The sequence below is a fragment of the Bubalus bubalis genome, chromosome 12 (assembly GCF_019923935.1).
Source record: "Bubalus bubalis isolate 160015118507 breed Murrah chromosome 12, NDDB_SH_1, whole genome shotgun sequence".
NCBI lineage: Eukaryota > Metazoa > Chordata > Mammalia > Artiodactyla > Bovidae > Bubalus > Bubalus bubalis.
In genome coordinates this window covers 98475781-98501716 of record NC_059168.1, presented here as the reverse complement: position 1 = coordinate 98501716, position 25936 = coordinate 98475781, and the positions used below count along the sequence as shown (strand labels likewise).

At 48.5% G+C, this 25936-nt stretch overlaps 1 protein-coding gene across 16 annotated transcripts in view; it reads right to left on the bottom strand.

The window, feature by feature from the left end:
• The window catches only part of ODF2 (outer dense fiber of sperm tails 2), a 29169-nt gene extending 14853 nt beyond the window's left edge, over positions 1 to 14316 (bottom strand). For 4 of the 16 annotated variants that reach the window (XM_006065354.2, XM_025261771.2, XM_044926416.1 and 1 more), the window contains exons 1-8: positions 14138 to 14316; positions 11335 to 11425; positions 10367 to 10483; positions 10030 to 10155; positions 5538 to 5708; positions 4508 to 4668; positions 3640 to 3769; positions 2976 to 3107 (exon numbers count right to left, since the gene is read on the bottom strand). In XM_006065354.2, coding sequence (XP_006065416.1) covers positions 2976 to 3107; positions 3640 to 3769; positions 4508 to 4668; positions 5538 to 5708; positions 10030 to 10155; positions 10367 to 10483; positions 11335 to 11425; positions 14138 to 14301 — 1092 coding nt within the window. In that variant the 5' untranslated portion in view covers positions 14302 to 14316. Of the gene's footprint in view, positions 1 to 2975; positions 3108 to 3639; positions 3770 to 4507; positions 4669 to 5537; positions 5709 to 10029; positions 10156 to 10366; positions 10521 to 11334; positions 11426 to 12761; positions 12996 to 13208; positions 13310 to 14137 lie in introns of those variants that run through there. The other 12 variants (XM_006065357.3, XM_025261758.2, XM_025261756.2 and 9 more) reach the window with 12 other exon arrangements.
• Between the last annotated feature and the right edge of the window lie 11620 nt (positions 14317 to 25936).

Sequence of the window (25936 nt, the reverse complement as noted above, 5' to 3'; positions counted from 1 at the left end):
GAGGATTCTTTACTGTCTGAGCCACCAGGGAAGACCCACTACTCTCTAGTTTCAGAATTTTTTCATCACCTAAAAGGAAACCCGCACCTGTCAAGCAGTCTCCATTTTCTCTTCCTCCCTGCCCCCATCAACCCCCGATCTGTTCTTCTGTGTGTAGGGGTGGGGTGGGGTGGCATGCCACACAACTTGCAGGATCTTAGTTCCTCGACCAGGGACTGAACCCGGGCCCCAGCAGTGAAAAGTGCCAAGTCCTAACCACTAGACCATCAGGGAATTCCCCAACCTCTATAATCTGCTTTCTGTCTCTAAAATGCAGTGGTATTTCTTTTTTGTTGTTGTTGTTTCTTTTTTTTTTTTGCAGTGGTATTTCTAACCTCTCCCCATAACTTTTGGGCAATAAGGTGGCTCCTGGGTTTTGCAACTATAAATACCAGGTTTTGCAACTGTAAATACTGCAGCAATAGACACGTTGAGCATATACCATGGTGTCTCCCCAGGACTGACACAAAGAGTAAGAATGGCTGGGCCAGAAGGTTTGTGATTTGTGACAGCTGACACGCCCTGCAAGATGCCTGCACTGACTTACACGGCTTCAAGCAGGACGTGAGCACACCAGGTAGCAGCCAGCCTCTACCTCTTGCCAGTCTTGCCAGCATGAACCCTTCTGTTAATTCGCACTTCCCTAATTACTAAATAACTCTCATGCTTATTTAGCCACTTAGGCTTCCCCTTCCCCAGACTGCCTGCTCACACCCTTGCCCACTTTTGCACTGGGCTGTGTCTTTGTGAACCATCTCTCTTCTTCCTCCCGGGCACCTGAACAAAGTACCCCTAGCAGAAGGCTCACTCCTCTTTCCGTTTCAGTCCCTCAGTTCACCCTCATGGACCATGAGAAAAGGCTCCCCAGTCCCAAAATTTCCCGAGGACCCAGGAACTGAAAGAAGACAGCACTGTGGTTTCTCCAGCAACAAGAGACAAAGAACACAGGACAAAAGCCTGGACCGGGGATCCAAAGCCTGCAGCTGATCACTGTAGGATAGGCCATGACGCCCTCTGAGCCTCCGGGGGACGCTACACAGACTAACACGTGACCACAGCAAATCCCCCACCCTATGAAGCCAGGCACAGTCACCACACCCATTTCATGGACCAAGAGACTGAGGCTGGGAGAAGTGAAGTCAGCTGCCTGAGATCACACAGTCGGAAACGGCAGAGCTGGGCCCGAAGCCAAAGGACTCCAGAGCCAGAACACTGCCCTCACCGCTCTGAGCACTCCCCAGGAAGCACTGAGATGGGGGTGCAGTCCCGAGGGCCACACAGGCAGGAGGAGGTGAGTGCCGAGATAGAACTGGGGACACCTGCTATGGTGGGAGTTTAAATTAGCTGACCCTTCACCTCCAACTGGAGAATTTGGGCTTCCAGGCTGGTATAATAGAAGGTAAGAAGGCAAAAAAGGAAAAAAATTGGTAGGAAGAGGTTTTCTGAAAGCCCCTCCAGTCCCAGGACAAGCAGTAGCATCAGCCACCATTTATCAAGCACCCACCGTGTGCCGGGAGTATGCACAATCCTCATCCAGGTAACATCTCTAAATCTCTTACCACCCCATGTGAAAGATGCTATTCCCATTTTATAGGTGGGAAAACTGAGGCCCAGAGAGGTTAAAAATCACGCCCCATGAACAGTGAACCAGAAATGAGACAGAAATATTTTAAGAGGATAATTTAGCTGTAGCTAGTAAAAGTCATAGAAATATATTCTGGAAACTCTCATGTTTCCTGTACACCAGGAATAGTCCAGACGAGTGTGCAAAATAACACTCACTGCTTGTGAACGCAAACAACTAAAAATTGTCTCCATCAACGGAAGGGTGAGTAAATAAGTTGTGGTACTGTCATAAAACAGAATAGAGCAGGGAAAATGAACCACCTTAGGTTTCAAGTTTAAAAATGGATAGATCTCATAAAAACATTGACTGAAAAAAGCAAACTCAGAAGAATACATATGGAACAATATCATTTATGTCAAGTTTGAGAACATGCTAAACTATACCATAGGTTGCCTGAGGATGCATACCCAAGAGAAAAACTATCGGATCGCAGATAAAGTTCCCCGCTGATGGGAGGGAGACGAGGTTATTGACAAAGGAGACCTAGAGGGATTCAGCCATGTGGACAAGGTTTTGTTTGGAAAGTTGGATAGCAGGTACACTATCATTTTAAACGCTAATTTTCTAAATAAAAACAAAGGAAGTTGACACTGCTTCTTAAAAAAAGATGGTAAACTAAGAAAAATAGGGAATTCCCTGGCAGTTCAGTGGTTGGGACTTTGAGCTTCCACAGCAGGGGGTATGGGTTTGATCCCTGGTCAGGGGTCTAGGATCCCACAGACTGCACGAGGCAGCAAAAAAAAAAAAAAAAAAAAAAAAACAACCCTAAAGAAGCAAACCAACAAAATCTAAGAAAAATACCATCTCGTCAGGACTGGCATTTTGAGACTCCAGGTACCCCTTTGGGTTGAACCAAATGGGAAGAGAGCTGTTTATACTGTCAATCTTTTCAGAATCATTTGCTAACATAAAATATATTTCAAAGATCATTTTTTTTTTTAAGAAAACAAAGTGATATCATACAATGTATCTGCCAGCCATTAAGCCTCCTACTTTCCTAAAACTCAGGTCTCCTCCCATGCCTGCTTTGCCACATGAACCCTGGGATGGGCTAAAACCCCTCCCTGACTCCCCGCTGCCCTTCTGACTTCCAAGGTCCTTCTTGTACTGCCAGGCCCACTTCAAAAAGGAAGCCAGCCTGTTTACCAGACGCCCGGCATTTCATGTGATTGATTTCAGCCAATTTTCCTATGACCCCTCAGGTCAGGCAGGCACTGAGAATATTTTCTTTTTAAAGACAGGAGCCTGCAGGGCTGGAAGGGCCCAGGTTCTGCATGGGAGCCTGGGTGGGGTGGGGGCTGCCGCTCACCTCTTTGCAGTGTTGTTCCCTCAGCAGGTCTCGGAGAGTGCGGTTGGTCTCTTCAAATGTGCTCAGCTTCTGCAGGAGAAGTTCCTTCTGCCTCGTTAGGGTGTTGATGTCCGAGCAGGTCATCTGTTTCTCCTGGAAGACAGGAGGCAGTCTTGCCAGGCACAGGGGGAGAATGGAAGAGCTGGCACAAGGAGTTTCCATGGGGAACTTAGGAGTCCCTGGTGCCAGGAAGCCTGGGCAAGAAGAGCTGGGCAAAGGCAGCTGCTGGAGGAAGACCAGGAGGGATGGGCTGGAGCTGAGCCTGCCGACGGTGCCAGGTGGAGAAGGGGCCGGAGCGCTCAGTGTGGGCGAGCGCAGTTACGGCAGGCTTCCTGGAAGAGGTGCACTTCCTGGACAATACACTTGGTGCCTGATACTTGCAGGAATCAGACAGATGCCTGGATTTACTGTGATCCCAGGAGACCCATGATGACATCTCCTCGGAGGCCCCACCTACCAAAGGTCATCTTCGAGGGTCAGGCCCCAAAAGTGAGAAGAGGGGAGGGGGTGCTGAGGAGTTAAGAGTGTCCTGCACTGGCCTGAAGATGTCATAAAGTCAGCATGATGACTGCGTGGCCCCTCTCTGGGCCCAGCCCCGGGTTGGGCGGCTCTGGCGGCCGCTTACCGATTTCAGTTTCCCGATGGTATCCTTCAGGGCAATGACTTGTTTGGCAGCAGCAGCCCCGTCCATTTCAGCCTCCACCAGCTTGGACATGAGGCACTCCTTCTCCTGCTGGAGGTGTTTTTTCTGCAGCCTGGGGCCAGAAAGAACAGGACCCCGTGAGCCGCCCCCCAGGGCCCTGCCCACCTGACGCTCCGAGGCTCGCCTCACAATGCCCTGCGAGCCTCATCTCCTGGTCAGGGCACAGGAGTGGGGGAGGGGGGCAGGGATGGCCCTTCAGGCCTGCGTGGCCTTCTGGAAGGAAATGCGGTCACCAGAGCAGGGCCTCCACACCGGGTGACGTGCTGCCACCTGCTTGTCTCTCAGAAACCAGTGTCACCGCAGCCCCCGGCCACTGCCAAGGCCACCTAGCCACCACCTTCAGATCCACTTCTGAGCTCTCCCCTCCACTCTCCCCGCATCTGGTCACACTGCTCCCTTGCTTCCAACACCCTTCAGTGGCTCCCAAGCGCCCTCAATGCAAATGCCTCCAAGTGGGCACCGAGAGCCCCTGCCAACCTCTGTGGCAGCCCTGCCCTTGGTGCACCCTGTTCCCCTCGCTCTGGCCTGCTGTTTTCACTTCTCAGTCACAGACTCTTCCCACCTTGGGGCCTTCCTGGGACATGATCCTGCGACCAGCCGTGTCTTCTGCCCCTGCACCCACCTGCTGGCTCCTAGCTGTCCTGTGGGACTCCTGTTTTTTTCCTTCAGAAAGGTCTCCCCGATACCCTCCCCCACTGCACTCTGCGGGGAACCAGGAGTGCATTAGTGACCTTGCTGGCCCGGGGACCGGGCCGGCGTGCGGGCCGGCGCCCGGGGCAGGGCCGCTCACATGGTGTAGTCCTTCTCCTCCTTGATGCGCTCGATGTTGTGCCGCAGCACCGTGTTCTCGTGCTCGGTCTCGGCCAGCTCTTGGGCCACCTCCTCCAGCTCCTCCTTCCGCTCCTCCAGGAACCTTTTGGCCATCTGGCGCTCTCCCTTCTGCATCTTGACCTGTGTGGGGGCACGCAGCCAGGGCCCACTGAGGGGAGGCAGCCCCTCCCCGCATCTCGAGGCCCGTCGCTCGGGACCAAGGCAGGGCACCTCGGACTGAGCGCTCAAGTGTCATGGTGGGGGGTGGGGGGTGGGGGTGGGGGTCCTCTGGGCGCAGCTCAGTCAGGCGTCACAAGGACCCTGGGCAGTCACTGTTCCTCTCATCTCGAAACTGAGGAAATGGAGGGGGCGGTGCCTGGGCGACTTTCTGCTCAGGCACGGAGCCAGGATACAAACGGTGGTTCGGCTGGCACACCACCAGAGGAGGTGTCACCAAAAGGGCCCTGCCCCGCAGGCTGTGGAGGAAGGCGGGCCTGTTGCCAGGCAGCCACCAGCCCCAGGTTCTCTGGGGAGGGCCCGTGGGTCCTGGGTGTAGGGGGCGACTAAGGACACAGGCCCCACCGGCAGCCACAGCCTGGAGTCCACTGCCACGTCCCCGCAAAGACACAGCCCAGAAACTGAGGACAAACTTCCTTCGCCTCTCTGGGGCATTGCTTCTTTTTTTTAAACTTCTGCATAAAAATGGAAAACAGAGGCCCTAGAGTTGCAGTCATTTCATCTCCAAAACAGGGACAATAATACCATCGACTTCATTTACTGTTGCAAAAAAAAAAAAAAATCAAACCAGGCCATCCATACAGAGCCCCTGGCAAGGTCAGGGCCAGGCCCGGGCTAAATGCTTGATGGAGAGGAATCCCAGGTTCCCACAAGGGCCTCTGAAACCCTGGGAGGCCTGCAGAGGCAGCTGGAAGGGGGTGTCCACCATGACCCCACCTGACAGTCTCCAGTGGCCTCGGGACACTAGACAGTCCAGCCCCTACCTCCCTCACCTCAGACTTGAGACAACCAACCGCGTTCATTAAACTGTCAATCTTCTTATCGTAACGGTTCATTTTACAGTGGCCGGAGTCATCATCTTCTGTAGAGAGGTCACTTAACCGCATCACGGAGACCAGCTTTTCTGAAGATGGTGGCGTGATCTCCAGGCAGTGAGGCGGATTCTGATGTAGAGGAGGGAGAAACACGCGCTCACAAGGCAGAACTGCAGCCACTGGTCCCACCAGCCCCGACTGTCCGCTGGGCAGGAAGAGCTAAAACCGCTCAAGGGCAACCACGGGGACCCGGAGGAAAGGACACAGCAACCTTCTTGGCGGAACGTTATCTCATTACCTACCCTCGTTTAAATGATGTTTCTGAAGCTCTTCTAATATAGAAATAAAAAGCCTGTGTTACAGTGTCAAGTTTAAAATGAAGGACATAACAAATTGGCAAAAACGGTGATTCCCAAAGCTGGCAAGAGTCTGGGGCAGGAGATACTCTCAAACACCCCGGGTAGATATGAAATATGGCAAGTTTTTTAAATGAATATGACTACATGATAGTGGATAACTGCAAAGGCACACAAAGCTTCTCTAACAGGTATTTTAAGGACAAGTGGAGATCTGAATTTTGACCCAACACTATATGATTAATATATGAAGTTGGGGAAAAAAAAAAAGAAATGAAGTTTTCAGGATTAATCATTGTTATTTTGGCATGGAGAAAATGGTATTAGAAAAGCATACAGACTAATTTAGGGTTAAAATAGTGTGTCTGGAAAATATTTGCTTAAATATATCAACAGAAAAAAATATTTTTAAAAAATGCGTGTGCCTCTCGGAGAAGTTTATGTAAAGCTGAGTAAGACCTTTGAGACTTCAAAAAGAAATTCTAATCTAGGGGCCAGCATTTCCATGGGGTTTTGATACATTGAACTTTTTTGACTTTCTCATTCTATACATTTATTCCAGTGCCTTAAGTTATTGCTATTTCTATTTGCAGTTTTTTGCTTCTCTTAAGCTAAGGTGGTTAAACTTCTGTGCCAATTTCTAGGGCAAGATGATGGCTATCAGGAATAAAAGGATGTGTTTTACAAGCGTGTAGCTGGTCATGTCAAACAAGTAAGACACATAGGGTGCAATTTTAAAATGTATATGCTCTGTATCCCAATACACTGTATTTTGAGGGATTTATCAAGAATAACTAAGAATATGAATCAATATTTAAATTCAAGTTAGGATATAGATAAACATACAAGAAGATAGTACAGGTTAAAAACTTCACAGCACACAAATGTACACACAATGGAATAAGGCCTTAAAAAAATAATGAACAATGTAAATATAGTCAAAATATGAGGAGAAAAAGGTTGTTCAATAAGTAAAATATAATCCCACTGCTACAAAAATCAGAAGAACGAGTATATTCACAAAAAAAGATCCGGAAAGCTGGCACCTAAAGTTACAGGGGTCTTCTCAGGGTGGTGGAATTACAGGTCTTTTTTACTTTCTTCCCTGGGCTGATTTTGATTTTCTGACTTTTCAACAATGACTGTGCATTGCTTTTATAAGAAAAAAAGTTATTCTTAATCTATAAAAGGAGGACAATAGGAAAATATATAGATAGTATGATTATAATTAAAAAAAAGAAAAAACTCTGCATCAGAAAAAGTGATAATAAATGCACCAAAATAGTAACAGTTTCACTGGTTTCGTTCAGGGGTGGGAGCAAGAAGAACAGGACCAGAGAGGACCTTCTGGGGAAGCTGGTGATGCTGTTTCTGGAGGTGACAGATACACAGTTTGTAAAAAGCCAACAAGCAGCACGCTTCTGACGTGCGTGCTCGAATGACAAGTGATTGTCTCTCTTATGGTATTTTCAACTTTCCATCATAAAAACAGATGACTTGCTTAATAACAGAGGAAAAAAAAACCCAGACGTGCTTTCTCCCAAAGATATCTTAGGTACCAGAAGAGGTTTTAAAAATCAAACAAGAATTAAAAAAAAAAAATCAAACGAGAATCCCCACATCACACAGCAGCTACTGGAGTCCATGTCCAGCTCCACCACAAACTTCCTCCTCCTAAGGTCTTTTCTCTCTTGTCGATAATGGAAAGGGTGGGCTGAGGCCTGCTGGGAACATGGAAGGCCACTGAAAAGTGGAGAGGAGCTAGTCCGAGAGGACAGCATGAGAGACAGCTACTGCTCAAGAGATGGTCGGGCACGTCTCTGGGCCCCTCCATTTCCAGGATTCTGTGGCCCCAGGCCTGGAAGAGGCACTGAGCTTTCCAGAGGGGACCACAGCTCCTAGTAACCCATGTCGACAGGAAGTCCATTTCCACAGTGGCATGACTTTTGATATTTGTATTTCAAAAAACTACCTAAGTCTCTTCACTAAAAATTTAAAAAGTGCTTTAAACTATAAAATATATTATGTGAAAAAGACATTTAGGCAGACCACAAAAAGATAAAGCAGTAAAGCCTCCCACACCCAGAGGTAATCACTGTTTACTACTTCTAGTATTGCCTCCCAGAAAATGTTTGTACATACAAACATATTCATACACATGTGGACACACAGATGTCCTTTTCTGCACAAACAGGGCCACACTCTCCATGCTGTGCTGCTCGGTGCTTATAGAGACATCCACCTCGATCTAGCAGTGGTTGTGTGGCCTTTCATTATATGGATGCATCTTAACTTTAACCAATACCCTCCTAACAAACAGTTAGATGGCATCTAATTTTTCCCTAATACAAACAACGCTTCAGCAAACATCCTGTTACACACAGATTCCTGTGCTCTTCTGTGACTTTTTGAGCATCAATTCCCAAGTGCAGAACTATAGAATCCATGTTTAGATAAATGCTGCCAAACCATCCACTCAAAAACTATCTAAAAAGATTTGGTGATACCCCCATATGCTTGTCAACAGAGATATTCTGAATCTTTTCAACTTCTTTCCACTCAACAAAAATGACAACTTGTTATTTTTTCGAAAATGTAGTTGGTTCTAATTTCCATTTCACTGATTGCTAGTGAGGTACACATGGTAAAAATCTTAGAAATCATTTTAATTCCAATCTTCCTTGGAGATATGTCAGAAAACTTTTCATGTACTCCCGAGAATACCAAACTCCCTTTGTCTCTTAGGGATTAAAGAATCAGGGAGTCAAGGGCATGAATTATGACTCTACACTTCAAAGTAATTACGATTATTTCTAATTTTAAAAGTAATAAGCTCTCATAAAAAGAATAAATCTTTCAAAATAGAGCAGGCCTCATCCTCTTAAGATATAGTCATCCCTCGGTATCCACAGGGATTGGTTTCAAGACCCTCATGGATACTGAAATCTGAGGGTGCTCAAGTCCCTTATTTAAAATGGTGTAGTATTTGCATGTAACCTAGGCGCATCCTCCTGTACACTTTAAATTCTCTCTAGATTATTTATAATACTTGATACAATGGAAATGCTATGTAAATAGTTGCTGCACACAGCAAATTCAAGTTTTGCTTTTTGGAACTTTCTGGATTTTTGTTTTTTATCTCTGGAAGGTTGACTCCACAGACACAGAACCGGCGGATATGGTTGGCCGACTGCAGTCTCAAGGCCTTTAATTGTCTCAATCATGAGACTTCGGTCTAAAACACAGCCATAGGCCTTGTCTTATGGTTGGGTTTCTTCACTGCAATTGACCAGAATGTAAGCGTAGAGGGCAGAGCTGCCAGTTTGCAGCTGAAACCCCAGTGCACAGCAATGTCTCAAGAAATGCATGAATTACTGCACAGGATGGACAGACAAGCAAAACGTGTTGAGGCATGGCCAAAAAGAGACAACAGTTCTCCTGGTACCTTGGCAACTAATACTGAAGGCAATTATTCCTCAGGAGATTGTTCCAATGTATGTTTTTTTTAAGTTTCTGGCCACTCCACGCGGCATGTGGGATCTTAGTTCCCTGACCAGGGATAGCACCTGTGCATTGGGAGGGCTGAGTCTTAACCACTGCACCACCAGGCAAGTCCCTATTCCAGTGGTTCTGATACTATCTACGGAGTAAGTGCATGGTCTCTTATGTGGGTGACCACAAAAGAGAAGATGCCTTCCTGGAGGTGTACATTCTGGTATACATTTGTCAAGTCTGCTTCAGACACTGGCACAGTATTAGCTCCTCACATACAAATCAGAGAAGCTCCGGGTACCACCTCTAGAACGAGACACCCTGAGCCCTACCTCCAGCTCTGCCACTCCCTCTGTGACACTTCACCTCTCTGAGCCTTGGGTTCTCATCTGCACCTTGGGAGAGCGGGTGCAGCTACCACGTTACGGTGTTGGAAGAACTCGAGAAGATTCTCGTACTTTCAGGGTTTAGCAAGGCACTCAGTAAGTGGGACCCACTGGGACGTCTCTGAGAGCTACAGCCAACCCTGAACAGTACCGAGCATGAGGCCTGCTAGAACCTGACCAGTCCGAGAAGAAAAGCCTGAACAAGAATGAGCCTACCTCCCAATTGCATCCCACATGCCGGGCGGATGATTTTCCAGGGGGCATCCAAGGTACCTTGGTTTTCACCCGGACACTCCGCCGCACATTCACGGTGTCCCCTTTCATTCCGCGCTTATGAGATTTCTGTGGAAAGGGACAAACCCAGGGTCACTTCCCTACCTAGCTGGCCGTGGCGTCACTCTGCAAGTGGCGTCCGCTTCCAACTCTGCAGGGGAGCCTCTTCTGACCAAGGCTACTGCTGCCTTTTCTGGGTGACTGTCCTGCCTACCTTCCAACCAGGCGACCGACCTCTGAAAGTGAGTGCGTTGGCCTCACCCCCCTGGCATGCTCCTACCTGGCTGTTGGTCGCTGACGTTTTGGAGAGTTTTTTTATGTGGACGTGGACAGGGGTGTTCTCATCCACGTGAACATGTAAGGGGGGAGTTGAAGAGCGGTCCTTCATGGTTCGCTTCTGGCAGGCGGGGGAGGACAACACAAAAAAGGTTGATCTGCGGATGAGTAAACTGGGCATAAAAACCGAGCTCACAGCCTCTGGGGGCCACTGAAAGCCTAGCCACCAAGCGAGCAGGACAGCGACCAGCACTACTGGCATGCAGGCGGGAAGCGAGGCGGGTGTGCCGTTCAGCAGGCTCATGCAGAGATGCCAACTGAAGACCACTGGGGAGACCCAAGACCACCCAAGAACAGGGGCTGAGCGACCCGCAAGTTCTACACAAGAGCCCTAAACCCAAGGCCCCAGGGTCCTCAGAGCTCCATCTCTTTGCAAGCCTGCTGGAACGCACGGCTCCTCCTGAGACGCAGCACAGCACAGCTGGAAAGCGGGTGAGGCCGCCACGCTAATTCTGAACGGGGCATGCGGATTAGCATGGGAAACATACAGAAGGGTTAGGGTGCAAGGCACAACAAGCAGCAGGCAGGTAAAAGACGATCAAGACAGAAAGCTGGAAGAAATGCCAAGATGAGAAGGTTGTACAGATTCTAAAGACAACATAAGCAGGGCCAAACAGAGACCCCCTCGCCCACCAGCAGCTCCTATCAGTCCCAGTTCTTTTACATTTTTTCCCTTCTTTCCTTTTGGAAAATTTGTTTTATGATTTTTGAAATCTGTCCAGAAAGATTAGAGTAAGACAACCTCCTCACACCCGGCAGCCTTACCACAGGCAAAGCCAAATCGATCCATGAGCAGTCTATGTATGAAGGCACTTAACAGAGCGCCTGGCCACCGGGGTGCCAGCAGAAGCGTGCGTTTTTTTTCTGGCAGGGCCACAGGTGGAGGGGCTGCTCCGAGCGCATGTCACCTACCGTCACGGTAACACTGGGTGCGCCACAAGGTGTCCTCAAGACCTTTTTCTGCGTGAGACTCGTTACTCCGTTCTTTCCACACGATGGAAACCTGTACCCAGGCACAAGAACCAGATTATAAGCAGAAACCTAGGGCTCTTTTATTTCTTAGCTCTCCCGAAGCTATATACTACATATGGCTAACGAGTTCACGGCTAGGAGAGCCAGTCTGGAATTACTTGGCTCCCTTGACACGAGCACCAAACACTCATGGTGTGCCCGGCAGGAGGATGGAGACATGGGGCAGTGAGCATGAGCAGCGCTGGCTTTTTAGCCTGCCATTGCGTCACATGTATTGTGACCTTTTACTGAAAGGCCCAGCTGTCATCCTTTCAGGAGATGAAAAGCAGACAGCATGTGGCTAACAGTCAACATAGTAGCCTGGATGAGGGTCAAAGTGCCCAGAATACTGCCTGGAACAATGCTCAGTGAACAACTGACCAGAAAAGACAGAGCCATAGGCTCTGGAATAGTCTCTGTGATTCAGTCTCATAAAATTAACCATCATATATTCAACTAAGAGGATGAAAAATGATTACTACCTAAAATATTTCACTTGCTACCCTTTAAGCACCTAAGAGGTAGGGTTATTATTTTTAAAAATTTTTGTAATACCACATCTTATACATAAATGGCCCCCTCACCAAATATGCAAATAAAGCAAATATTTAATCTCCAAATTTTGGCAGCAGTACATCCAAGAACTCCAAGACAGGAAGGGACTTGCGATCCATCCCACTGCCTAAAAGACAGATCCCCAAAATACGACCTTGTCCTCACCCTCCATTATTTTGGGGAAAAAAACGCAACATAAAAATGCAATGAAAAATTCTCAAGCACTTTAACACACACTTTGTTGTATGTATGTCACACCTTGGTAAAAAGGAAAAAAAAATAGAGTCCTACTAATCATCTAGCCAAGGAATTACCAAACCTGGGTAGACAGCTGTTTCTCCTCCTCAGATTATTTGTGAACACTTAAAAGTCAATAGATGTGGGAAAGCTCTTTCTCAGTAGGCTTTCCATCAGACTCCCTGGATTCCATCAACATATGGCTAACCGCAACATCCACTTCTTACATGGTTATTTACTTACACCTAGCCTCCTTCCAAAAAAGATCTGAGCCTAGTATTCCAGTGATAACAATGGTGATCCTATTTGCTACCAGGAACTGGGGCACCTGAGAGGGCCAGAGGGAGACAGAGAGGGTATCATGTGAGTGCATTTCCTCCTTCCTCCTAAAAATTAGTTTTGAATGTTTTGGTCGAGGCCTTCAGTACACAGAAACAGGGAAGCTGAGAAAAGAATCCTTCAGCCAGCCCGGCCTGGGAGCCCCTGCCCACGTTTCCCTGCCCTGTTGGCAGAGGTGCCCCCCACAACGGCAGTACCTGGGGGAGCCGCCTGAGGATGAGGCAGACATGGTTAGGCATCAAAGCCGCAAAGGTGGGCAATTGGGTCAGCAGGCTCTGGCTCAGGGGGACCCAGAGGGGCGTGTCAATGAGAATCTCAGGGGCCCGGCATCAAACGTCCTCTCAGGGGAGGAGGGTGGAAGCTTTAGGGGTGGCTGTTGGATGAAAACTTGGGAGACGCTCCTCTACTGTCCAAGTCGCACAGCAACTGTCCTGCCAAAGTTGGGGGGTGGGGTGGGGTGGGGGTGGGGGTGGGGAGGAAGATAGGAGAGAGGCTGAGCGACCCGGTGGACAAGGGCGGTGAGAGCTCCGCTCCCCAGGGAGGGGCAACAGGGGGCGGAACTTCGAGGGAAAAGGACCACCACACCCAGACCCCCCAGCGAGACGGAAGGTGGGGTGGTCACCAGCGGCGGGGGTGGTGGAAACCTGAAATGCTGGCTAGCGTTGCGAGGAAGTTGGGAGAAAACCGCTAGGCCCCAGGTGGGCCCCAGAGGGCCGGAACCGGCGCTGGGAGCTGGAGGGATATTCGGGGCGGGGCCAGGGCAACAGTCTCCTAGGAGAAGGGGCGTTCCCGGCAGAATAGACACCCGAGGAGGCCAATAGCATTTGGAGGAGGGAGGAGCGGAGGCTGACGGGGCGGGGCAAAGGGGGCAGCTAGTGGGCAACTCCCCGACGGCCGAGGGAAAAAATACTCCAGGGGCGCAGCAGCGGCGGCCGCTAGGATTTTAGTATCCGAGTTAAGAGCGGGTTCGACGCCGGGTTGTGGCAGGGAGCCGGGGGCAGGATTCCCCAGTAGGGAGGCCCGCTGGACCAGGGAGGCCCTTCCAAGCCAGGGAGGCAAGCCTCGAGAGGCGTTCCCCGAGGACAGCGCTTGCCTACGAGGAGCCCGGCCCAAATAACCGCCGGGCCGAGGCGCTCCAGGGAGGGCAAGGCGGACGGGGCGGGGCCCACCGGCCGGGGCAAAAGAGGGTGCGAGCCCAGTCTCCGTCGGTGGAGAGAGGAAGGACGACCACCCACCAGCGGGCTGGAAGGGCCCCGTTTCTGCCCATAGAGAGGAGGGCGAAGCCCTGCCGGAGGGCAGCAGAGGAGGAGGTGGCAGAGCGCCCTGCTGGTGTGGCCAGGTGAGGAGAGACCCGCCCGTTAGCGGGAGAAGGCCCGCGCCGGTGGGCGGGGCGGGGGCGGGGGGTGCTTGTCCAGATTCTGACCGGAGAGGGACAAGCGTGCAGGCGGGGGGCGGCCTGGGTGCGTGGGTCGGGGGGTCTGGGCAGCGGGGCCAAGCGATCCCGACGGACAGCGCCCCCTCCCCCCACCCCGACCCGGAGCGGCCTGGGTCCCGCCTCCCAGCGGCCTCTCACCAGGAGCGACACGGCTGCGCCCAGAAACGCCGCCTTATGAAGTCGTTGAAGTCGGAGGCCAGGGCAGTGCCATGGAGACGCCGCGGCGGATGCAGTCCGGCCCCGGCGGCGACTCCTCCCCGCTTCCGCCTCCTTTTCCGACACCCGGTCGGCAGCTCGCCCATTGGCCAGTTCAAACCCCCCCGGGAGCCTCTCGGGTTTAGCCATTTAGGCCCAGCCCCCGGCGTCACAGAGATGCCTTGCCAGCAGCAGCCGCAGCAGAAGCCCCGCCCTCTTCCGGCCGCCGCGCCGCGTCGCCATGGAGACGCGCGACGCCACCGACGGGCCCTGCCCCGGCTTGTCTAGCCGTTCAAGGCCGAGCTTAACCCCCCGCCTCCGCCATTTTCACCCTATCGTCCTCGGTTTCCCTCACTCAGGGTAGCAACCAAATTCCAGTCCGCTCTCTCTGGTTCGTATTGGGCCACTGGGCTCAGAGTGAACCTGTGAAGTCGCTCAGTCCTGTCCGACTCTTTGCGAGCCCCATGGACTGGAGCCTACCAGCTCCTCCATCCATACAATTTTCCAGGCAAGAGGACTGGAGTGGGTTGCCATTTCCTTCTCCAGGGGATCTTCCCTACCCAGGGATCAAACTCAGGTCTTCCTGCATTACACGCAGACGCTTTGCCGTCTGGGCTCAGAGAGGGGTCACCAAATATGTTCATGTGTCCGCAGCTGCTGCCCACTGCTTCTGGAAATACAGCCCTGTCTATTCTCCCCCTCCGTTAGTGCAGAAATGGACCCCCACTTCTGCACACCACCCAGACTCTCTCGCCGTCCTGCACTATCTGTCTTCGTCCAGGCTGAAGGAAGGGGATGCGCATTCCCCTAGATCTTCACCGCCCTCCTGCACACTATACTCCCGCTGTGTGTACAGACCTATTCCGCTGAAGTTCTCGCTGAGTCGCCATCTTCTCAACTATGCTTCACTGTCAGCCAATCGGGGTGGGGGGATTGCTGTCACGTGGCTCATGGAACCACCCTGGATTCTGGAAGATTTGGACATCCTCAGGGCCAGCCTGGTCTCAGTTCCTTAACATCCTCATCTACGTAACCTTGCCCGCACCTCAGACGTGCAGGCCCAAGATCTACACACCGGTCCACGCTAAATCTCAAGTTCCAGGTCCCCTCCCCGTCCAAACAAAACTACTACTTCTGCCATCCCCCCCAACCCCCACTGTCTAATGCGTAGTCATTCCTCGGTGTTAGGGAGCCATCCACTCCCTTGATCCATTCATTTTCTCCCTGTTAAGTGATGGAGCCCCAATCACTACTTAATCCAACCACCTGAGTGAGTCTCCCCAAAGATCAAACGCACAAATCATTTCCTTCACCCTCAGCTGAGCCTTTATCACTGTCCAGCAAGTGTTTACCACACTGGCTTTTCTAAATCTTTGCCTCTTCCCCATCCCATACACCAACTCTCCTTTTTCATAGAGGGAAAAAAAAAAGCCATCCAGTGGAATTTCCTCCATCTTCTCTTCACCTTCCCTCACCTTTAACTTCCACCACCTTATCCCCCGACTTGAAAGGAGGTGACGTCATTCTGAGCAGCCCAAGATAATCTCCTTGTTTACAGGCCTATGTCAAACATCTCTGTGGAATGTGTCTTGCAACCTCCAGCACAAGAGCTGTTGATCGATTCTCAGTGCTCCCACATTCAATGAACGAACATTAAGTCCCTAACTGCGTGCTAAGGCCAGTGTAAGGGACACCAAACTAACATGTCCCACTTGGCCTTCAAGGAGCACACAGCCAACCACTTTAGCATGACCAGATGGGATGCTTCCTCCCCAACCACTGGAGGATTCTGCCTGTGGGTTTGTCCCCTACCTACCGTCTTAGGAGAATCTATCTCAGTTGGTGCAGTTCTTTGGGGCCTTTGTGATAGAGAAGGGTGGAGAGCTCACCCCCTTAATATACACACATGCACACACACGCGCTAGAGGTGAATGACAGGAAAGATGAGGAAAATCTCACAAGAAGAGGAACAGAGAGGTATTGGTGGGGTGCTGAAGACAGGGGAACAGGGACACCTGTAGTGTGTGAAGGACGTGTGGTTGGGAAGAAAAGAGCGACTTTTAAAGTATAACTGGTCTGGCTATCTGTCCCTTTTGTGGTATTTGAAAAATGCAGGTATAGAATTCGAATGATTCTGATATTTTTTAGCTCCACCATGCAGCTTGCAGACTCTTAGTTCCCCAACCAGGCATCGAACCCACTGCCCCCTGCAGTGGAAGCAAGGAGTCCTAACCACTGTACTGCCAGGAAATTCCCCTATGTCACTTTGGATCTGGATCATGTTTTATGCACTTTCAGTTCAGTTCAGTCGCTCAGTCGTGTCCAACTCTTTGTGACCCCATGGATCGCAGCACGCCAGGCCTCCCTATCCATCACCATCTCCCGGAGTTCACTCAGACTCACGTCCATCGAGTCAGTGATGCCATCCAGCCATCTCATCCTCTGTTGTCCCCTTCTCCTCCTGCCCCCAATCCCTCCCAGCATTAGTCTTTTCCAATGTGTCAACTCTTCGCATGAGGTGGCCAAAGTACTGGAGTTTCGGCCTAAGCATCAGTCCTTCCAATGAACACCCAGGACTGGTCTCCTTTAGGATGGCCTGGTTGGATATCCTTGCAGTCCAAGGGACTCACAAGAGTCTTCTCCAACACCATAGTTCAAAAGCATCAATTCTTCGGCGCTCAGCTTTCTTCACAGTCCAACTCTCACATCCATACATGACTACTGGAAAAACCATAGCCTTGACTAGACAGACCTTTGTTGGCAAAGTAATATCTCTGCTTTTCAATATGCTATCTAGGTTGGTCATAACTTTCCTTCCAAGGAGTAAGCGTCTTTTAATTTCATGGCTGCAATCACCATCTGCAGTGATTCTGGAGCTCCCCAAAACAAAGTCTGACACTGTTTCCACTGTTTCCCCATCTATTTCCCATGAAGTGATGGGACCAGATGCCATGATCTTCGTTTTCTGAATGTTGAGCTTTAAGCCAACTTTTTCACTCTCCTCTTTCACTTTCATCAAGAGGCTTTCTAGTTCCTCTTCACTTTCTGCCATAAGAGTGATGTCATCTGCACTTTATCTTAGCCAAAAGGACAAGAAGTGATGGATCGAATTTTCTGAATTCAAGCCACTTAGAGCCTGGTCAGCACCAGCCACTTTGTTATTTTTTTTTAAGGGAACCACCCAACACTGATGAGGATGTTGGGAAACAAGCAGTCCCATACATCGCTGGTAGGTTTAAAAATTGATGTAACCTTTTGATAGGATGATTGAGCATTGTACACCAAAAACCTAAAACCCAACATCCTCTTTGAGCCAGAAATTACACACTTGAGAATATATTTTAATGGAATAACCATGGAGGTATATGAAGATTTCAGAGAAATTCTCCTTCAGCCCTTGTTGTCTTTAACATGACTTTCCTTGAACTCCCCCTTCTTTACCTTCCCAAGAGGTGAGAGACTACTCAGAGAAAAGGGAGAAAGGAGTCCCCTCAAGCTCACCTATAGACTAGGCAAAAAAAGGGCTCCATGTGGTCCAGACTTCTGGAAAAAGAAACTTTGTATGATTCAGAGCAAAAGCCGAATTTAAAAAAAAATGTAATTGATAGTATATATTTACCCAGTGCATGCTCAGTCATGTCCAACTCTTTTGCAACCCCATGGACTGTAGCCCACCAGGCTCCTCTGTCCATGGGATTTCCCAGGCAAGAATATTACAGTGAGTTGCATTTCCTTCTCCAGGGGATCTTCCCAACCCAGGGATCAAACCCAGCTCTCCTGCATTGCAGGCAAAATTTTTACCACTGAGCCGCCTGGGAAGACTAGTGTACACCTGTGCATATTCTATCTAAAATCTGGTGCAAGAATGACTGATTCAGGGACTTCCCTGGTGGTCCAGTAGCTGAGATTTCACTCTCCCAATGCAAGGGGCCCAGGTTTGATCCCTGATCAAGGAACTAGATCCCACATGCTGCAACTAAAGATCCTGCATACCACAATAAAGACTGAAGATCCCGTGTGCCACAACTAAGACCTGTACAGCCAAGTAAATAAAGATTAAAAAATAAAAAAGAATGATTGGTCCAGTGCAGTTGAGAATACAGACTAGTTGGGGTAGGGTTGGATGGGGCACTTCTAGATTCTGGATCCCAGCTCATAGATCTGTCTAACCTGAGGTCTCACTGAAATGACTAATATTTGTGAAAGGATGAAGAATTTTAGCTCCTTGATAAATTGTGCATGAGTGCTAAGTCACTTCAGTTGTATCCAACTCTCTGCAACCCTATGGATTGTGGCCCACCAGGCTCCTCTGTCCATGGGATTCTCCAGGCAAGAATACTGGAGTGGGTTGCCATGCCCTCCTCCTAGGGATCTTCCTAACCCAGAGATCAAACCAGTATCTCAAATCTCCTGCATTGACAGGTGGGTTCTTTACCACTGAGCCACCTGGGAAGCACACTTGATAAATTACATTACATATATTCAAGGAAAGATGACTGAGCCATTAAAAGTAAGACAGATCAATTGTTCTAAAGCATCTGCCTGGAATGCAGGAGACCTGGGTTCCATCCCTGGGTCGGGAAGATCCCCTGGAGAAGGAAATGGCAACCCACTCCAGTACTCTTGCCTGGAATATCCCATGGACAGAGGAGCCTGGTAGGCTGCAGTCCCTGGGGTTGCTAAGAATCGAACACGACTAAGCAACTTTACATTTACTTTTTTCACTTTCATGCATTGGAGAAGGAAATGGCAACCCACTCCAGTGTTCTTGCCTGGAGAATCCCAGGGATGGGGGAGCCTGGTGGGCTGCCATCTATGGGGTCGCACAGAGTCGGACACGACTGAAGCGACTTAGCAGCAGCAGCAGCATGTTGATACATATGTGTAAAAAAAAGTCTGGAGGACCACACACTGAACTCTCAGGACTGATTATTTCTGGAAGGTAGAGTTAGAGATTTTCACTTGTAAGATGTAAATTTCTATCATGTTTAAGTATTTTTGCAAAGGGATATGTTTCTAGTCAGAAAAAAATCAGCAGATCAAAAACTTGTTGGAGAAAAATAATCATGATCTATTGGTTGAAAAAATATATTGTAGGAACAGTAAGTTCAATATAAGACCATGTATATATTTGGGAGGCTGAAGAGAGATGTAGATATATATTCACAGAGGAAAAAAAATGCAAGTTTGGGGTAGAGGATACATGGATGTTTCTTGTAGTATTCTTATATATTCTTTAAAAATTTATGAACGAAAGGGGGTATGTAGTTTGCTAGGGCTGCTGTGACAAAGTACCACACTCGAGGTGAATAAAACGACAGAAACTAAACCGAGCCAAATAGTTCCAAAGACCAGAAGTCAGGTCAAGATGTTGACAAGGGACTGTCTTGGTGATGCAGTGGATAAGAACCCGCCTGCCAAAGTAGGGGACATGGGTTCGATCCCTAGTCTGGGAAGATTTCCTGGGCTGCAGAGCAACTGAGCCCACATGCTGCAACTGCTAAAGCCCGTGCAACTAGAGCCTATGCTCAGCAGTAAGCGAAGACACTGCAAGGAGAAGCCAGCGAACCGGCTGGAAGAGTAGCCGCTGCTCACCGAACCTGGAGAAAGCCGTCCAGCAGCGATGAAGACCCAGCACAGCCAAAAATAAGAAAAGAGATGAGAAAATTAACACACAGAAAAAGGGTTGGCAAGGCCACACTCCCTCTGAAGGCACTTGGGAAGGATCTAGTCCAGGGCTCACCCTAGGCTTTGGTAGTTCCTAGGCAGCAGAATCCAGCCTACCAATGGCCCTCTGCACGTGCGTGCCTGTCTGCGTCTCAATTTCCCCATTTTATAAGGATAGTAGCTGTAGTGGATTAGAGGCCCATCCTTTTCCAGTATGACTTCATCCTCACTAGCTCCATCTACAACAACTCAATTTCCAAATAAAGTAGCATACTGAGGTACTGGGGGCTAGGACTTCAACATATTAACTTTTCACGGACACAGTCCAACCCAAACGTAATACGTATGTTCCATATAAAGATATACAATAAAAATCAAGACTTCCCTGGTGGTCCAGCAGTTAGGACTCCCAGCTTCCACCACAGGGGCCCAGGTTTGACCCCTGGTCAGGGAATTAGAATTCCCACATTCTGCGCAGTATGGCAAAAAAAAAAAAAAAAGATGCATAATGAAACAAACACTAAGGGAGCCACAACTCAGCTTAAGTAATAAAAGGTTAAAAAAAGTGTTGTTTTTTTTTTTTAACCCAGAAGGTACTATCTCAAAATGTTAATACTGACAATTTTAGTTTCCTCATTCTGTTCCTCTAAATTTCAACAATGAACATGAGCTTTTCCGGCTCATTAGGAATAATCACAGATGAAGGAGGAGCTGTCAGCCCCAGCACTGGCCCCAGCCCTGCGTGAGGCTCCCTGAAGGGTCCTCAGGCTCTGCAGTGGGCTCTCCATTTGCCCAAGGGCCTAATTACCAGCTCTCTCCATTCTAGAACACCTCCTCCAGGGCCCTGATGCAACCACCAAAACACTGCCTGGGAGAGAAGGAATCTGTGCTCCAAACGGGGTCTGGCTTTTTCTTTCAGGTTAATTTGAGAGATTTCAAGTTCTGAATAGATCAGAGCAGGCAGAGAAATTTCTCCCAGGCAGCAAACTTGTGTTAACAAGTTCTCCAGGTAATTTGGATGCACTGTAGAGATTAAGAACCACTTGCTTGACCATCAGGGAGGGACGTTGGAAGGCAAATCCAGTCATCCTCTTCATTTTAATAAAGAGAAACAGGCATTTCAAAGAGAGGAGAAGGAGCGGGCTTGAAGGCCACAGATAATTGTTTTTCAGTTGCTAAGTCGTGTCCGATACTTTGCGACCCCGTGGACTGCAGCACGCCAGGCTTCCCTGTACCTCACCTTCTCCCGGACCTGAGTTTGAATTTGCCCAAATTCATGTCCATTGAGTCGGTGAGACCAATCATAAGTGGCAGAGGTGAAACTGGAATTTACCTGTTTCCAGAGATTGGAGTTTCTCTTGTATCTCAGTTGGTAAAGAATCTGCCTGCAGTGCAGGAGACCTGGGTTCAATCCCTGGGTTGGGAAGATCCCCTGGAGAAGGAAATGGCAACCCACTCCAGTATCCTTGCCTGGAAAATCTCATGGACAGAGGAGCCTGGTGAGCTGCAGTCTATGGGGTCGCAAAGAGTCAGGCACAACTGAGCGACTAACACTTACTTACTTAGAGACACCCCCCACCCCCCGCCCCATCTGACTTTTTCCTCTGACTCAGGCAGACCGCTCACATCTATCCTGATTCTCTGACGTTGTCTGGAGTGTCACCGTGTGCCAGGTGCCACACTCACCTGCATTAGCTCAATGAATCCTCCAGATATTTGGTGAGGCTGGCTTGAGTGTAACCCCATTTTACAGAGCAGAAAACCGAACCTAGAAAGAAGTCAGGACACTTGCCCTTGGTCACAGTTAGAAAGGGCTGGCTGAGACAACTCAAACCAGATTTCTCTGCCCCCAGCGCCTATGCTGTGGCTAGCAGGTTTGCAGGAAGGGCTCTTCTCCAGCATCCTTTAATTTTTTTATTTTGGCCACCCCATGGTTTACAGGATCCCAGTTCCCCCACCAGGGACTGAACCAGGGCCCTCAGCAGTGAGAGCACAGAGTCCTAATCACTGCACCATCAGGGAAGTCCCTCTTCTCCAGCATCTACAATTTGGCTAAGAAACCAGAAGGGAGACAAAATGCTCCCTAAGCAGGCAAAACAGTTGGCAAACAGCCAATGCCCCAAAGCTCCTGCCCTTTATGCTTAACAAAGCCCCTTGTCTCTTGGTTTACACACAATTGTACTGACCTGGGGTAGGGTCGGGGGTAATGGGTTGGGTAGGCAGAGCGATTAGAAATTGTCCACCAGGAAGGAGGAGGAGACCCGGTTCCTGCCCCCTGCCCCCATCCCCTCTCTCACTTTCTCACACTTTCCTTGCACCCACCAAGCAGTGAGTGTGCCTTGGGGCAAGGTGTCCCAGCCTTTTTTCATGGCTGGGCACACACAGAAAACCAAAATATTTACACAGCATCTGAGTAGTCTAGTGGGTATTGGGGGATGTTTGAAAGTCTTAGTGAAAATTTCAAAATTCATTCTTCATAATATGTATTAGGATTAGAAACTAGTATAAAGTATTAGGGAAGATTTTAAAGCTCAGTTTTGTATAAAACTTCCAAATAAAACTGGGTAAAAGAAGACAGACACAAAAGGCCAGGCACTGCATGATTCCATCTGGGTGACAGTTTGGAAAAGGCAAAAAAAATCACAGGGACAGCTAACAGATCAGTGGTTTTGAGGGACTGGGGTGGAAGAAGGGAACTGATGGCAGAGAGGCACAGGGGAGGTTTGGGGGACACGTGTATATATTCCGTATCTTCTGTGTAGTAGTGGTGACATGACTGTTTACATTTGTGAAATATTATCCAAATATTTCACAATATACAGAGACAAATACTGTATGATATCACTTATATGTGGAATCTAAAAAAAATACAAGTTCAGTTCAGTCACTCAGTTGGATCCGACTCTTTGCAACCCCATGGACTACAGCACGCTAGGCATCCCTGTCCATAACCAACTCCCGGAGTTTATTCAAACTCATGTCCATTGAGTCAGTGGTGCCATCCAACCATCTCCTCCTCTGTCGTCCCATTCTCCTCCCACCTTCAATCTTTCCCAGCATCAGGGTCTTTTCAAATAAGTCAGCTCTTCACATCAGGTGGCCAAAGTATTGAAGTTTCAGCTTCAGCATCAGTCCTTCCAATGAAAATCAGGACTGATTTCCTTTAGGATGGACTGGTTGAATCTCCTTGCAGTCCAAGAGACTCTCAAGAGTCTTCTCCAACACCACAGTTCAAAAGCATCAATTCTTCTGCCCTCAGCTTTCTTTATAGTCTAACTCTCACATCCATACATGACCACTGGAAAAACAATAGCCTTGATTAGACAGACCTTTCTTGGCAAAGTAATGTCTCTGCTTTTTAATATGCTGTGTAGGTTGGTTGGTCATAACTTTCCTTCCAAGAAGTAAGTGTCTTTTAATTTCATGGCTGCAGTCACCATCTGCAGTGATTTTGGAGCCCCCCAAAATAAAGTCAGTCACTGTTTCCATTGTTTCCCCATCTATTTGCCATGAAGTGATGGGACCAGATGCCATGATCTTTGTTTTCTGAATGTTGAGCTTTAAGCCAACTTTTTCACTCTTTCACTTTCATCAAGAGGCTTTTTAGTTCTTCTCCACCTTCTGCCATAAGGATGATGTCATCTGCATATCTGAGGTTATTGATATTTCTCCTGGCAATCTATTTTTTTTTTTGCTGAAACAAGGAATACAACTTTATTTGCAAAGCTAGGTGTCCTAGAAGATGGCAGGCTAGTGCCCCAGCGTATCATCTTATCTGGGTCTGAATGCCAGTTTCTTTTATAGACAGAGAAGAGCAGGAGGTGAGGAAAGTGAAAGTGAAAGTGACGTCGCTCAGTCCTGTCAGACTCTTTGCAACCCCATGGACTGTAGCCTACCAGGCTCCTCTATCCATGGGATTTTCCAGGCAAGGGTACTGGACTGGCAATCTTGATTCCAGCTTGTGCTTCTTCCAGCTCAGCGTTTCTCATGATGTACTCTGCATGTAAGTTAAATAAGGAGGGTGACAATATACAGCCTTGACGTACTCCTTTTCCTATTTGGAACCAGTTTGTTGTTCTATGTCCAGTTTGAACTGTTGCTTCCTGACCTGCATACAGGTTTCTCAAGAGGCAGGTCAGGTGGTCTGGTATTCCCATCTCTTTCACAATCTTCCACAGTTTATCGTGATCCACACAGTCAAAGGCTTTGGCATAGTCAATAAAGCAGAAGTAGATGTTTTTCTGGAACTCTCTTGCTTTTTCCATGATCCAGCGGATGTTGGCAATTTGATCTCTGGTTCCTCTGCCTTTTCTAAAACCAGCTTAAACATCTGGAAGTTCACGGTTCACATACTGCTGAAGCCTGGCTTGGAGAATTTTGAGGATTACTTTACTAGCGTGTGAGATGAGTGCAATTGTGCGGTAGTTTGAGCATTCTTTGGCATTGCCTTTCTTAGGGATTGGAATGAAAACTGACCTTTTCTAGTCCTGTGGCCCCTGCTGAGTTTTCCAAATTTGCTGTCATGAGGGATTTGATTTAGTGGTTTTCCCTACTTTCTTCAATTTAAGTCTGAATTTGGCAATAAGGAGTTCATAATCTAAGCCACAGTCAGCTTCCAGTCTTGTTTTTGCTGACTGTACAGAGCTTCTCCATCTTTGGCTGCAAAGAATATAATCAATCTGATTTTGGTGTTGACCATCTGGTGATATCCATGTGTAGAGTCTTCTCTTGTGTTGTTGGAAGAGGGTGTTTGCTATGACCAGTGTGTTCTCTTGGCGAAACTCTATTAGCCTTTGCCCTGCTTCATCCTGTATTCCACGGCCAAATTTGCCTGTTACTCTGGGTGTTTCTTGCCTTTCTACTTTTGCATTCCAGTCCCCTATAATGAAAAGGACATCTTTTTTGGGTGTTAGTTCTAAAAGGTCTTGTAAGTCTTCATAGAACCATTCAACTTCAGCTTCTTCATCATTACTGGTCGGGGCATAGACTTGGATTACTGTGATATTGAATGGTTTGCCTTGGAAATGAATAGAGATCATTCTGTCATTTTTGAGATTGCATCCAGGTACTGCATTTTGGACTCTTTTGTTGACTATGATGGCTACTCCATTTCTTCTAAGGGATTCTCGCCCAGAGTAGTAGATATAATGTTCATCTGAGTTAAATTCACCCATTCCAGTCCATTTTAGTTTGCTGACTCCTAAAATGTTGATGTTCACTCTTGCCATCTCCTTTTTGACCACTTCCAGTTTGCCTTGATTCATGGACCTGACATTCCAGGTTCTTAGGCAATATTGCTATTTACAGCATTGGACCTTGTGTCCATCACTAGTCACATCCACAACTGGGTGTTGTTTTTGCTTTGGCTCCATCCCTTCATTCTTTCTGGAGTTATTTCTCCACTGATCTCCAGTAGCAAACTGGGCACCTACCGACCTGGGGAGTTCATCTTTCAGTGTCCTTCCTTTTTGCCTTTTCATACTGTTCATGGGGTTCTAAAGGCAAGAATACTGAAGTGTTTCGCCATTCTCTTCTCCAGTGGACCACATTTTGTCAGAACTCTCCACCGTGACCCGTCCGTCTTGGGTGGCCCTACATGGCATGGCTCATAGTTAGACAAGGCTGTGATCTATGTGATTAGATTGGTTAGTTTTCTCTGATTGTGGTTTCTAGTGAATAAAACAAGAAACAGACTCACAGACATAGAGAACAAACTAGAGGTTACTAGCAGGGAGAAGGAAGGGGAAGGGGCAATACAGGGATGAGGGAGGGGAAAAGTGAAAGTGTTAATCACTCAGTCATGTCTGACTCTTTGCAATGCCATGGAATGTAGCCCACCAGGCTCCTCTGTGCATGGAATTCTCCAGGCAAGAATACTGGAATGGGTAGCCATTTCCTTCTCCAGGGGATCTTCTTGACCCAGGGATCAAACCTGGGTGTCCTGGATTGCAGGCATATTCTTTACCATCTGAGCCACCAGGGAAGCCCCCACACTTAGTCTCTCAGTTGTGTCCAACTTTTTGTGACCCCATGGACTGTAGCTCGCCAGGCTCCTCTGTCCACAGAAAAGGGTTA